Raw genomic sequence first — 15195 nt, 5'->3', positions numbered from 1 at the left:
ATTAAATGTATAAAAGAATATCTTAATTTTGACTGTTGATTGCTGTTGATTTGACAGTTTTTGTTGATTAACTGTACAATTTATGCAAGCAAGTGAAATTTCCTCTATTCTGACTGTTTTCACAATTAACCATTATGAAACTTGGGACAGTGATGCAGAACTGAACCAGACAAGAACCATAACACATAGTAAAAAATATATCTTTATATTCTACTTTCTATCATTAGGCAATATAAAATGAGGTCTGCATATCTTTAAGTATTTCACAAAATTAAGAGAATTAACAGAAAAATACCAAGTTTGGAAAAATATTTGGCTGTTCACATTTAGTTTTGAACACTGCATACAAATTACAGGCTAATAAGTCAGATCTAAGCCTCAGCCTACCCACAGTTAGTGGCTGGCAGATGAAGTTCACTAACATTTTTGTCTCGATTGCATCTTGTTTTGAATTGGTAGTTTTGTGCATGTTGCTGAACGCCACGGGTGGATCCCAAAGCTTTTTCACTCTTCCTCCCCCCCCCCCTCCCTCACTACCACTCCTCTCCTACCAGGAAGTAACTTAGAGGAGACAAGGGGAGGAATGGAGTGGAGGTGAGGAGGAGCGAGGGAAAGATGAGGCCATTTGGGACAGTTTATTTGCTATGTCTGGATGTCTGCTGCTGATGAAGTGGCTACTTGACTAGTAATTGTACAAGATTGAAAGTAGCACTGACTGTAATTTTAACTGTGAGTTACGTTAAGTTGCTGATTTACTCACATTTATGAGCTAGTAATTCCCCTACCAAGTTTGATGTCATATTCTGCGAATGGTCACAGCAAGGTCCAGGCACTGACCTCCCAAAAACTGAAGAGACTTCCTGGGGAGGATACACCTGTGCATCCTCCACCGAAGGAGACTTCAGGAGCGGCTTCTCTCGTCTCCTCCGCTATCGGGACAGCAAGTGGCACCAACAGCAATTTCTGGCTCACGGAGGAAAGGAGGAGTGATTTTTGGAGCTTTGGGATCCGCCCTGCTTGTTGCTTTCACTTGACTTCTTATGCAAAGCGAGAGTTGGTACAACAGCGCTCACGACCGCTGCCCTGCTGGAAAGAGTAGTGCACAGCAACCAAAAATAGAACATGGGGAAAATCTCATTTAAAACTCTTCTAAATCACGTTTTACAAGCACCAAATTATTATTTTTCCATTCTGGTGGCTTTGGCGCTCACCAGTTACGCTTTGGCGGCTGCCAAAGAAACTTTCTATGCAGGAAAAACCCTGAACATATTGACTATTAACTATTAACTACTAACTTTTTCCTTGGGTCCCTCTAAGTCAGAGTAGTATTAGCTTCTCAGTGCAACAACAGCAGTAAAAGCAGCAGCAGCAGCAGCAGCTGGAAAGTCTAAATCAACAGGAGACTGTTTTCAGTCTTACTGTGTGGGCCTTATTCACACATTCACATAATGGGCCTTTACGTTACCTTTGGCTTGGTGCTGTGATTTCACTGTGCCTGTGTGAGCCTGATGGATCGTTAGAGGAGTTGGTATTGCAGCAGGCTTGGCCTTCCTGCACACATCATACTGGAATTTGTGATGAGTCAGTCAAATATTGAGGGGCAACTAAACCCCAAGACAAAGTTTGCACAGTTTTGTACTTATTTTCACATGGTTTGTAACCAAAATATTTGACACATTTTTCACTAGTAAATGTTTTGGTTTTCTTTTTTGCTTTTTTTTTCCTCTTTGGGCCTGGAGGACAGATTTGCCATTTTATACCCTTTCCACCTGACTGATCAGATTGTGATTGGATAGAGTGCAAAAATACATAAAATCCAATCCGTAAATGCATCTGAGACACATTGGAGGCCCCATTACCCAAACCACTTCTGGAGGTGGTTAGAGATACATTTGCACACATTAACAACAAAGTGTAAATGCAATGTGTCTCCACTCCACTTAAAGCCACTATGGAAAAAGAAATAAATGTAAATGTACGGATCTCTCTATCAGGAAGCGCACACAAATTAAACAGCCGGCAGGCATTTCGGATAGTAACACTCTAAAATGTATTTTCAGGACACTCGTCAAGCGAGATGAGGTGTTTACTGTCAGTTTTAAAGGATGCAAATATTATCAAGCGACGTGCGTAGCAATTTGCATTTTGGTGATGCAGTTTTAGAGATGCATTTTAATGCCAGGTGTAAATGTAATCCAGATAAATCATATCTATACACAATTTTGGATACAAGACGCATGCTAGGTGTAAAAGGAGGCCTTTGCCATTGATCATAGTTGGGTTTGTCTCTTCTTCTGCAAGGTTGGACTGATGAAATAATGCCAGCTAAGCATTCAGTTATCCCTTATCTGAAGTTCAAGCATGAAGCAGCTTGTCTCTCTCCCAAGCAGCCTATTCAGTTCACTTTTTGCTGTGCTCGTGCTTGACTTAGTCACGTTTAATGGCTGATGTGAATAGAAAAGAAGGCCACAGCAGAGGAGCATTCATACAGCAGCTGTTCTTAATGAAATGAAACATTCTCCGTTTCACCGAATTGTACGATAATTGTGCAATCTAAAAGAAATAAACTAATTGTGCTGATGTTCACACAGTCTTTCACGCACAGTCACACATGTTCAGACACATGCGTGCGCACACACAGAAGCCCCTCAGTCGGTCACGAGTCGCTGCCATGGAAAAAACTGAATAAAACACATGTGTTCAGTCTCGCACAAGCACATGCACACAGGTTTTTTTGTTTTTTTTTTGCTCAGAATACGATTACTCTAGAGAGAAACTATTTTCATCTTCAATTATCTGAAGTGCCAAATCTGGCTCACATGAACCAAGTAATTCCTGTCTGGCCAAAAACGCTTATTATCCTTTATGACTAAGCTGTATTATCTTTCATAAATCTCCAGCTTATTAGAAATGGAGCAGGGCAAAGTGATACGTCTACGCATTCAAGACAAAATAGAATTTGGAGTAGGCCTTGCCCCCGCATTTGAAAAGTCAACAGCGAATGTGGCCGTGGGTTTACGATCTGTGGGAGCCTCCGTCTTTCAGGATCTGATTGCTGGCTTCTGTCTGATCTGTACCCAACCAGAGCTCATCCAGAACGAGGCTCTGCCAGTTCAGAGGGAAATGCAATTGCCACAAGTGGTTTGGGATCTTTTGGAGTGGAGGTTTTTGATTTATGGAGACCTACTTAAGACTTATAGCTCTTCAAGCATCTGCTTTAGATTGTGTATGACTTACATCAGTACCTTTTACAGAGGAGATATGTGTATTGATAGTCCATATTTATTAGCTGGATCATTAGGATGCTGTATCAGCCTTGTATACAGAGATGGAGAATATTTCTCTGCCGCAATGTCGTCCATATATTTGTAGTCTCAAATGATGAGGGCAAAGTATGAACTGGATCCCAGAGCCCTGGAGGCATATTCATACCTTGGCAGTGTCTGCATGGAAAGATATCTTCATGTCAAAATACTGTCATCACCGAGTTCACACCAGGTTACACATCTAAACGTATTCTCCCCCCCCAACCTTTCACCCTCCTGCTGCGCTGACTTTTACCCCATATCACCATTTGACAAAAACACTGAAATCCTGTTGTTTTTAGTCCTTCGGTAAGATTGGGTATTTCAGATCCTTAAAAAGTGAAAAAAAAAAAAATAGAAATTAACTAGATTTTAGGCCTTAAAAAGTATTAAAATGTCATATTTTTCACCATGCAATGACAGATTTTGTTGCACTGCAAGTTCACTCTTAGATCAATACAGAACTGATTAAGTAGTGCAATATGCAAAACATGTTTGTGTATTATATCTGCTTTACTAACGCAATTGGACGTAATGTCACTTACAAATTAATTTCCTGGTGTTGTTTTTCTTATACTGCCCATTTATAGTTTCACAACTTTGATTAGCTGTGTTCAATCACTAATATACTGGTTTTCCCAGCTTTCTTTATTTTGGTTTATAAATTGGCATTAAATTCAATTCCAGGTGATGTTAAAAAAAGGTCTTGAAAAGTCTTAAATTTGGCTCCCTGAAACCTGCAGATACCCTGTAAATGCAGGTCTGTTTTAAGTCATGTGCATTGTTTGTGTGTGTGTGTGAAAATACAGGAGATCTGTATTTTCCAAACCAGCGATGCATTGCTGAATGTGACATTGGACTATCCGGTAATAGTTTTAACAGTTTGTTCCCTAGCTAAATGGACTGTGACCAGAATGGGAGGCTGTATATCTCTCTGTGGACAGATTTGGTTACAGTCAGGGTCACTGTCTGGAGCACTAGCCATCTTTGGCAGCTGCTTTGTGTCCTCTTGTTGTGGGAGGTCACTGGCTCGGTCCCAGCTCCTCACCTGACTTCAAGCATGACCTGCCGGATACCCACAGAGGTCAAGACCAGAAAGCTGACACTCATACATACCTGAGGAATGATGACAAGATACGTATTCCTCCTCGGTAGATTCTGTGATTTGTGCCTTTTATTATTTGTTAGGATTAGCAGCTGATATAGTACAGTACCGCTGCCTCACGTAGGCAAATTGATGCCTCTTTGTGAGATGATGCAGATGTGTGACCATCTATCACCACGTCATCATCAATCTAGACTCGGTGAAGGCCTGGATAGTAAAAGCTGAGCTAGCCTGCTTAGCCCACAGGCTCTGTGCCAATCTATTATGTCTAGAGTCGGGAGGCTGAAGGGAGGGAGAAGACAATAGCAGAGTGCAGCGAGTGAAACTGTACTCCCACACCGGGGCAATGAAAAGCTGAATACCAGACGTCTGTCTGTCTTCCCAGCTTGCTTGTAAAACTCAGCACCAGTACAATGATAGGTGGACAGACCCTTTCACATAGCCTTATCACAACGTTCATAAAACTACTTACTTAAATAAGAACTATGGATCCTCTGCTATTGCTTGGTGTATGTGATGTAATATGTGAAATTACACTGTGTAACCGTGCGCCTCACTGTACTGCTACATAATTCCCCAGCTATTTCATTGTGTCTTTCCAAAAAGATTCTGAAATGATTAATTACAGTTGGAGGCCAATCACATGAATTTCTTGAATCCCGGAGAGGCGTTTATGCCAAAAGCCGATGCTTCAAAAATTAGTCTTGCATAGCACAGACCTCCCTCTCTGTAATATATTCCTCCATTATCTTATTTGTCGTGTTCATGCGAGGTTATTTGTTCTTGCTCTGGCACGCGTCTGACTGAAACTTGCTTAACCGCGTGAAACTATATCATGGAGCGTTGCCTCATTCCTCCAAAACAAGGAAGAAAAGAAGCCTAAGAGAGAAGCGGAGTGCTGCGTTTGTGTTGGCAAACAAAGTTGTTTTCCACAGTTGATGTCGGGATGTGAACAAGACAAAACGTGTAAAGCACAAAACGCAATCGTCAACTGCTGCAGTTCAGCAGAGGGCAGAAATATGGGATGTAGGAAACTGGGAAAATGAATCCCCCCTTGCTCTGGCCAAAGTGGTTTCCATCCAGAAAAACATAGTCAGGGCCACTGGTTTATTATATACCATAGAAAGCAAATTTAACCCTGCCCCTTTCTCTTCTTCCCAGCGGACTACAGCACCAGCGAGATGCTGGTGAACATGGGCAACCTGCCCCTGGACGAGTTTTACCCGGCGGTGGCCATCGTCACGCTGATGCGCATCCTGAGGGACCCGTCACTCTCCAACCACCACACCATGGTGGTGCAGGCTGTCACCTTCATCTTCAAGTCGCTGGGCCTCAAGTGCGTCCAGTTCCTGCCCCAGGTCATGCCCACTTTCCTCAACGTCATCCGGGTCTGCGACGCCAGCATCCGAGAGGTAAGTGGTAGAGGTTAGTCCCTGGTATTTCAGGGTAAAATATTGATTCACAAATAAAGAGCACATATAAAACACAGAGAAAATGTAAAATGACGTTTAGAAGATGCTGGAATGTTAAAATGGAATGAAGTAGCCATAATGGTATCTTCCCGTTCCTCCCTTTTTTTTCAAGCCAGCGGGCAAGACTTGTTCTGCACTCGCTCACCTCCTTTTATTTTTATCTCGACTATACATTTTTCCATCCAATAAATTCAAGAGCAGGGTGTCCAGGCCGTGAAATGAAAAGCCAGGTGCCCATGACTAAAGCACTGACCCTGGGACCAGATAGTTTCCCGACGCCCGCTCACAAGCCAAGCCTCTCATCTTGTTTTGGTTACACCTGTTTTCTCTCTCTCTCTCCGTCTCTCTCTCATCTCTGTGTTCTTGCTGTCCTCCAGTTCCTCTTCCAGCAGATGGGAATGGTGGTGTGCTTCGTGAAGATCCACATCCGGCCCTACATGGACGACATCTTCACCCTCATCAGAGTGAGTAACGGTAACCCCCCCTCCTCCCCCGTCACCCAACCCCTCCTCTCTTATTTTCCTGTGAGTCAGACAAACAGCTGCAAACTCTTAATTGCGCTCAGTTGCGCTCTCTCCGCTTTCCTCATTAGGGGTAATGTGTTCAGGGCCCCTGGACGAAGTTCGGCCCCGTGTCACACACCAGCGCACAACATGTGTGGCGCGCTTAAAGAGCGAGATAAAAAGAGACTACGGTTATGGGAGTTATGGGGAAATAATGTTATTTACAGTGGGGTAATAGTCTTCGCCCTCTCTCATTTTGTGTATAGTCCACATGACTAGTTATGTGGACTATGAACAGTTATTTCCCACACAGCCCTGAAATGCATGATTTCAATTAACAGCTCCGATGCATGTTTCCATTTGCTCTATCCAATCCACTCTGAAGCAAAAACTATTGATGACTCATGACTTTACCACACGATGTGGGACGATGGCTGCTAAAGCCATAGCCCCTACACTTGCGCAAACACACTTGTCTAGCACATAATCATATAGCAAGGCACAAAATATCAAGTGTCCGCCCTTTATTGGAATCTCGGTAACATTTCGAAACTATCGGCCGCGGCAGCAACTCCTCCCGCGGAGACGAAATTGAGAGAACTGGGCCGTCGCACCTCCAGTCCCTCTGAGTTAATAAATGGCGAGCAAAACAAAGAATCCATTCATTTTCGCTCCAGCCTCGCTCCCGCGTCCAGATGAGGGGGCTGGAATAGCCATTCAGGATGTACACTCACTCTGCTCTCCAGTCAGCGGCCACAGGCGAGGGAAGCAGGAAGTCGGGGGCTGGTTTTGAAAAAAACACCTCCGCCAGATCTCACAGCTGAAGCCCGTTGGCAGATTGTGTGACTTCAAACCCGCCACCCCCGACCCCAATTCCTATTGTCTCTAATATACACAGTGGCTTAGTTTCTCCAAAACGCCGTCATGAGCCACTCAGGGATGTGATGTCAATCCCAATTGACAGGAAATTGTCTCCATGCCTCCCCATCTGGCGTCCCCAAAACTCCCTTTCTGCCTCTGGCACGTGAAAGCCTTTGTGTTGCCGGTGGGAAATCTCTGTCCAAACGCCGCTCTCCCTGAACTCACTGATGGAAACACATTCTGACCCAGTTCTCCACACCCACACGCTCCCTCAACACTAATATATACCAAAGCAAGGTGGATGAGGTAGTCCTTGGTACTGAGTGCTTTGGATGTACCTTCTGACTATCATAAAAACTCTACATAAAGACATTGGACTCAACTGAATTTAGGTCACTCGTTATTTAGGACAAACTCATAGTTCAGTACAGCTGTTGTGTCTGTCTATAGACTTAGGCGTAATTAGTTTAGTGTGTATTTTTACCATTATAGAAGAATCTGAACTTTAAAGTGGGAAACCGATTTTTATCATCAGGACACAGTTAATATTTAGGCTAAGTTGGAAGGGTAATCATAATCTGAAATTGTGTAGCGTACATTTGGCTGAGAATGTTGCACATTTCCCTTCAGAGGCAGACGTCAGCCATATAGCAGCTGAGTAAGTTTGGTCAGGACAGGTTGCTGTTTGGACTCCTCAAGTCTATCAGTAATGGAGTAATTACTCCACATAAAGCTTTTCTATACTGTTGCATGCTAACTTATTCCATTCTGTGCTTCAGGAGTACTGGACACCCAACAACCCCATGCAGAACACCATCATCCTGCTGATCGAGCAGATCGTGGTGGCGCTGGGCGGAGAGTTCAAGCTCTACCTGCCCCAGCTCATCCCACACATGCTGCGCGTCTTCATGCACGACAACAGCACTGGGCGCAGCGTCACCATCAAGGTGAGGAGAGCACCATGGAGGGACAGCACTGAGGGAAGCAGGCCGGATGAAGAACGCACAAACACTGATGTCAGATAGCACGTCTACACCAGGCTAAAATAGTGTAATTCAGGGTCATCAGGGTATTTTCCCAATACCGAACTATCTCACGCAAAGAGTCAAAATGATAGATAATATACATGAATATATAACAGTTGTGGGGTTATGTATGCATCCAACAATTACAGCTCAAGAACCCCACCGGGATCGGACAATAGTTCCTGTTTCCTCTTTTTCAGCCAATCTTGGATGGAGGTGCTGCATTGTTTCTAATTTTTAGTGGTTTCCACATGAAGCATGAACCAGCCTTAAGAGTGGGAAGTATCGGAAAGAGTATGGATTACTTATATGGATTTACTTAAGAGTTGTCACTTACAGATGTTACTTGGAGCACTGAGTACTAAGTACTGAGTACTTACTAAAATATGGATTATTAAATATGAAGTAAGTGCATTTTCTCAAAAACCCAAACTGATGTTTGGTAAAAGTAATGGATGGGATTGGTACTCAGTATCAGCTGATTAATGTAAAAGTACTCAGAATTGATATTGGCAGTGACAGAGCGATATCAATAAATTCCTAGTCATGATCACAGCTGCTACACTCATGACCCCAAATGATGTTTGTTATGTAATTGACCTTTGTTTGATCAAGGTTGGGCTTTGATTTTTTTGGGGGGACTTTGACCAGTAACCACTACTAAAGAAAGCTAACAAAATTAACAGATATGTCAAGTTTCGTTACGTATTTGAGTCGATAAGTTCATTTTGCCAGCACTGCCAAGAAGTGGAAGCGGTCTGTGTGGCCTAAGAACTCCACACACATTCAGAAAGCACAGGAGTCCAGCTAACTAATGACATATCGGGGTGCTGTGTTCTGTTTGTGGTCGGCGTCGATATCCATCAAGAACTTTCAGGTCTGGCCCACACAGCGCTAATACAACAACTCAGAGCAAGCATGGACCCATAGCAGGCACACTCTCCTCTTTCACCCATCGCCGCCAATACTTATCCAGGTTTTCTCCCAAACCCTAAATCATGGTTTGGGCGCAGACCGCAAGGACAACATCACACGGGGCCCACGGTCATCCGAAGTTCTCTCTCTCTCGGCGGGTCCTGTTTTGTCTCAGTGTCTGCGGTGTTAGATAACCCAGCAGCCCGCAGTCTGGATAGTCTATAACTCAGGCCCGGGGTCTCCAGCCTAATCTTCAGCATGGGATGGGGGGTCATGGACGGAGGGAGCCAGGGAATCCGGTTACCCTCTAGTCCAAAGGAGACGAAAAGAAAACATACCTCCATCATTTCAAGGAGCTGCTCTGCCCCCCCCCCCCCATCCCTAACACACACACACACACACACCTCCACCTCAACTTCCTGCAGTCTCACCCCAGTGCAATTTAGACAGGCGGGTCGGAGGTGGGGGTTAGAAGAGGGGGGGGTGGGGGTGGTGGTTTCTGGTGGGAGGGGGGGTCTTTAGTTGGCAGCAACATACGTCATCCATTAAGACCACGACCTCACCAGCCACCCACACTCCACACACACGCACGCATACAACATGACAACATTTCCCATCAGATCCAAATGCGGGTTCCTCAGAAAACACCAAATTCACCGAACGTGTTGAATTTCTTCTTTTAAAGACGTGTTGAGGACAGCTGCCTTGTGGGATTGGAGGTTTAGCGGTACCCAAAACATCCATTATGCCTTGTAACCTTAGCAGTAATGCAGAATTTTACCAGAAGTGTCTGCACATCTGCCAACACCGTGCGGAAAAGCTACAGCGCAGCTTTTCATGAGAATTCCTGAAGAAAACAGTTTAGCCATAACAAGCTCATTAAAACAGAACCGGTCACCGTTATCTGTTGAGGTACTTGGGACTGAGTGGTGTGTAACTTTCCTTTCCAGCTGCTCAACGCCATCCAGCTGTTCGGCGCCAACCTGGACGACTACCTCCACTTGCTGCTACCCCCCATCGTCAAGCTGTTCGATGCCCCCGACGTGCCCCTGCAGGCCCGCAAGTCAGTACCTGTGCCCATGTAGTGTTAGCATGGGATGCAGTGAGATTGCTGAAAGCCATACTGACAATCTCACTGGATCCCAAATATGCTTTTAAATGAGTGAACTGTATTTGCTAATGTTGCATTTTCTCCCGCATCTCGCTTCTAAAGTGTACGCACTTGCTCCACAGAAATAACGAGCCCCCAATACCAGAAATAATGATCCACTGCCAGCATTTACATACTTCGCCGTGTTTTCATTTTTATTTGCACTCTCTGCGGCATCATGGAAGAAACCAGTTCGTAAATACTGTAAGGCTGTGAAGCTTTTCAAGTTCCCCCCTTTTAATGTCAGAGCGTCTGGAACGGGCCGTGCCTCTGTCCCTCGGTGGATCGCTAGCGTTTAAAGTAAAGCCGAAGCACTTTGTGTTGATCTGTTTTCCCTCCGTCTGGCTCAGGGTCGCCTTGGAGACGCTGGACCGGCTGACAGAGTCGCTGGACTTCACCGACTACGCCTCGCGCATCATCCACCCCATCGTGCGGACGCTCGACAGCACGCCCGAGCTGCGCGCCACCTCCATGGACACCCTGTCCTCGCTCGTCTTCCAGCTGGGCAAGAAGGTAGCCGGGCCCCAGGGCTCTCTTCAGATGTAGCTATTATTCAGTAGACTACCTCCAGCCTCCCTGCTGCTGCTTTTAGTTGAACAGTGTGTCGGTATCTCCTCTCAGGGGATCTGCTCCCTCCCCCCCCACGGTTTTTACTACTTCCTGCCAGGCCGCTGATGTCATTGACCGTTTGGCAGCGGGGAGGGGTGTTTATGAGAGTGGATGAGGTCACGCTTACCCCTCCCTCCCCTCCCTAGACTTCCCCTCCCTCATCCCTCACCCCTCCCATCTTTTTCATCCCTAACCTCAGAACCACCAGACCACATGTAGCCGTGTCTGGCCCCCGACTTGAAAGGGGAAGCTTTTGATCCGAGGCCCGTGGGGGTTAGGTACGAGCGCAGGACACTTTGTTATTTGGCTTATGGTGGTGGGAATGAAGCAGCGAGACTAAATTGCATAAACAAGCACGTGTACACCGTTTTATTTACTGGCTGTCCCTTTTCTCTTATCCTCAGTACCAGATCTTTATCCCCATGGTGAACAAAGTGATGCTGAAGCACAGGATCAACCACCAGCGCTATGACATCCTCATATGTCGCATCGTCAAGGTCAGTTTCCCTTCCTCCCACTGTATCCAGCTTCTCTCTGCCCACTGTACATCGTAGACCCAGACTCCACCTGTAATCCGCACTCAGATTCTCATTTTAGACAGGGAACATATGGAACGATTTGATACTCTGCAAAATTCAAACAATTCTCCTGAACGCATGAGCATATGTTCATTGTTCTGCACCCCTCACTCACTCAAGCCCAAACACTGCAACCCTTCAAGCTGGAGAGTAACTGCACAGCTCAAAGCACTCAAATTATATACAATAAATAAACAACAGCTGTTAAGATACAGTCTACTACAAACAGTCATTACCACGTACTGTTTATCAACAGTTTCCCCTCAGGAAGGAAATGCACTTGTACATTCACAAAACATGTTCCGAGGCCTGACTCAGTGGTTAGTCTGTGTGTGGGCTGACTGCGTGTGTGTGTGTGTGTTTGTGGTCGCATCAGGGCTACACTCTGGCGGAGGAGGAAGAGGACCCTCTAATCTTCCAGCATCGCCAGCTTCGCGGCAACCAGGGCGACACGCTGGTTAGCGGGCCGGTGGAGGCGGGGCCTATGAAGAAGCTTCACGTCAGCACCACCGCACTTCAGAAGGTCAGGAGGGTGGAGGGATAACGGACGTTTTACCATCAATTTTGATTTTACAGTTACATAGTTAATGAATGTGAACACCAAACCTGGCCAAACCTGACCAAACCTGACCAAACCGGACAGGTCCAATGTAGTTTTCAGAGGTATAACTCATATTTGCAGACATAACCACCCTGCTAATTTTTGCAAAATTTGGTCCAGTGGTAGAAGGGCAGCCATAATGACCACTGAACAGATATAGAGCTGATTGGCCATGTGGTGTTATGATAATCAGCTAAAATGCTTAAAAGTGGTTAGAATTTGAACAGGCAGATCTCATGTCCCATTTCAGCTCCAGTCATGAAAATGTGAAACAACTTGGTAATGTGGCATGGAAGAAATTATTAACTTTTGGTGAAAATCTGACATGTGGAACTGGCATATATTGACAATTGCATAGTGTTGGCGGAGGTATGAGCTCTACTGAGTGCCGTCTAGTTAATGAGTTTATTTGAATGTGATCTCAGCTCTCTGGCTCCCTAGTTGATCAGCTGCCTTTACCTCTTTTGTGGAGAATACAGCAAACATAGAGCATATTGCATACATGCATAGACAAACTGCTTGTACCACAGTGTGCTCTATTATAAAAGGATGTGTTGTCTTGCGATCATAAATATATTTAACTATGTACAGTATTTCCTCCGTAATGTTATGCAGCTGTGGTGCTTGGGGGGGATAATTGTAGTTTAGTCCCATATCTGTTGCTGTTTGGGTCTCAGGTATGTTACAAGTTAAGGTTGTAGTGCTAAAACTGTCATAATTAAATCATTACTTCTGAAACATTTTTAGTTTTAAATGATGGTAAGACTAAATTACAGTGCTATTTTTAATTTCACATTTCCTCTATCAGTGGTGGTAATTTCCTTGCTGTGCTAAATGAATACAGAAGAAATAGTGTATGCATATTGCCATGTATCACTATGTGGCAGCAGTCCATGTAATGGGAAAAAAACACAAGTTCTTGATGTCATGAATTTAATCTGCATGAGAAGAGGATTATGAGTTTTGTGAAAAATCACAGCTAAGGTGTGCAGTTAAAATTTCACAACAATGCAACTTCCTTTTATTAATTAGATGCTGCTCAATAAAGATCCTATTTGTTGAAGATTTTCTGTACCCTGTGCTGAAGTCTAATAGCGGCCAGGTATAGAGGAGTGAAGTTTCTTGAATTTGGCTTGACACTGTGATAATAAGTCAGTTTAAGCAAAGGCAGGGCCGCTAATTAGAACGTGACAAATATTCAAGTCAGCATCTCGGCGTGCCAGGCCGTCCCACACACGTCGCCTGTGACAACGCAGGTCTGGAGAAACTCTGCGCGACTCCCACTTAGTTCCCACTGACTTTATGAAGTGGACTGGCTTGATGATCGATGATTTCTTTGTCTGTCCGCAGGCTTGGGGCGCAGCCAGGAAGGTGTCCAAAGACGATTGGCTGGAGTGGCTGAGGCGCCTGAGCGTGGTCCTGCTCAAGGAGTCGTCTTCCCCGGCGCTGCGATCCTGCTGGTCGCTGGCCCAAACGTACATCCCACTCGCCAGGTACGCTGCTATCATGTCTGCCTTCCTCTGTTATTCCCTCCTCAACACTCCACATCCCCGCCGCATCACAAGCTAAGCACAGTGAGACTGCTTCCACATGTTCCCCATATTAAGATTGGGTTATAAAACAGCTGGAAGTGGAAGAGGACTTTTCACGGCGAAATGGCTTTGTTTTTAATTTGGGTACACCTTAGTAATCTAAGCCATAAAACAACATCGTACCTGGTTGTACAGTGATTCTTCATGAAACCATAGTCAACTTCTTACTAATTGATTTACTACTCCAATTGCAGTTACAAACCTTTCTGTAATTATGTGTAAACAGAGACCTGTTCAATGCGGCCTTCCTGTCCTGTTGGTCGGAGCTGAGCGAGGACCAGCAGGACGAGCTGATCCGCAGCATCGAGTTAGCCCTCACCTCGCAGGACATCGCCGAGGTCACCCAGACCCTGCTCAACCTGGCCGAGTTCATGGAGCACAGTGACAAGGTCGGTGGGATCGGACCGTGGCAATGTGGCTCAATTGAAGGCCTTAAAACGTCTTGAATACAGTTAGACCGTTTTAGAGCATTTCAAGAACATTTTAAAGGGGCAGTAACATTTTTACCGCCTCACAGTGTAAAATCACAAAATGGCCATAATATATCTGCATTGATAGGGTTGTTGATCCATACTACTGACTCAACCATGAGATTTCTGGCCTTCACAACACACTTTTCGGCCCATACTCTGTTTTGGAACAAAAACTACCCAGCCATTGGAATTTCAAGACACTCCCAGTCTCTTTAAGTCTGAAATTCACTGTTAGGCATCTTTAAAACCAGTCATTTTGTTGGTGTGCTGTTATTTCTGGTGAGAAATCAGCCCAGTCCTGCAGACCTATATTCTGAAAGGTCTATAGTTGGTCTTACTTTTCATTCTAATTGGCATTAAAATGCTCTTGAACAGATTTAGGGTCAGTTGAATTATGCCCCTTACATATAAAGTGTACTGAAGTGGCTTAAAGTTAGGAACTAGAAACTTTTATGGTGCTGTCACAAAAATGTAATGTTTTTGTGTTATTATATGCTCGACAAGGTATAAAGTGCAAGAATTCCATTTTATGAGCAATTAAAGATTTTTCCCCAAATTGTCCCCTTCCTTGCTCAAGTTGTACACAATTGTTTCCTCTTTCAGGGCCCTCTGCCTCTGAGAGACGATAATGGCATCGTGCTGCTCGGAGAAAGAGCCGCGAAGTGTCGTGCCTACGCCAAGGCTCTGCATTACAAAGAGCTGGAGTTCCAGAAAGGCCCTTCTCCGCTCATCCTGGAGTCCCTTATCAGGTAGGAGCTCTGATAAGAACAGAGGCGGTAGTTTTCCAAAGGAGAAGTAAGCATGGTCTTTGTCAACACTGAAAACTCGAACAGCATTCGATTGAAAGCAGCTTAACCGTCGTCAGATTTTTTCAAGAGGTATTCGCTTTGCAGTATTGAGACAAATGAAAAGTGACTGCATTTAACGGTCCAGCTCAAACGTACATTCTGCTTATGTAATGTTTTGTTTAGGCCAAGTAAGCGACTAACTGTATTTCTACTTGGTT

The 15195-nt window shown here is 44.8% G+C and overlaps 1 protein-coding gene across 3 annotated transcripts in view; it reads left to right on the top strand.

Moving 5' to 3' along the window:
- The window catches only part of mtor (mechanistic target of rapamycin kinase), a 90721-nt gene that overhangs the window by 14911 nt on the left and 60615 nt on the right, over positions 1–15195 (top strand). For all 3 annotated transcript variants that reach the window (XM_071900163.2, XM_071900164.2, XM_078288004.1), the window contains 10 exons: positions 5572–5822; positions 6260–6346; positions 8026–8193; positions 10137–10249; positions 10687–10849; positions 11350–11442; positions 11900–12046; positions 13475–13617; positions 13943–14105; positions 14793–14938. In XM_071900163.2, the coding sequence (XP_071756264.1) occupies positions 5572–5822; positions 6260–6346; positions 8026–8193; positions 10137–10249; positions 10687–10849; positions 11350–11442; positions 11900–12046; positions 13475–13617; positions 13943–14105; positions 14793–14938 (1474 nt within the window). The remainder of the gene's footprint in view (positions 1–5571; positions 5823–6259; positions 6347–8025; positions 8194–10136; positions 10250–10686; positions 10850–11349; positions 11443–11899; positions 12047–13474; positions 13618–13942; positions 14106–14792; positions 14939–15195) is intronic.

The sequence above is a fragment of the Centroberyx gerrardi genome, chromosome 14, assembly GCF_048128805.1.
Source record: "Centroberyx gerrardi isolate f3 chromosome 14, fCenGer3.hap1.cur.20231027, whole genome shotgun sequence".
Classification (NCBI taxonomy): domain Eukaryota; kingdom Metazoa; phylum Chordata; class Actinopteri; order Beryciformes; family Berycidae; genus Centroberyx; species Centroberyx gerrardi.
This window is presented reverse-complemented; position numbering and strand designations above follow the sequence as displayed.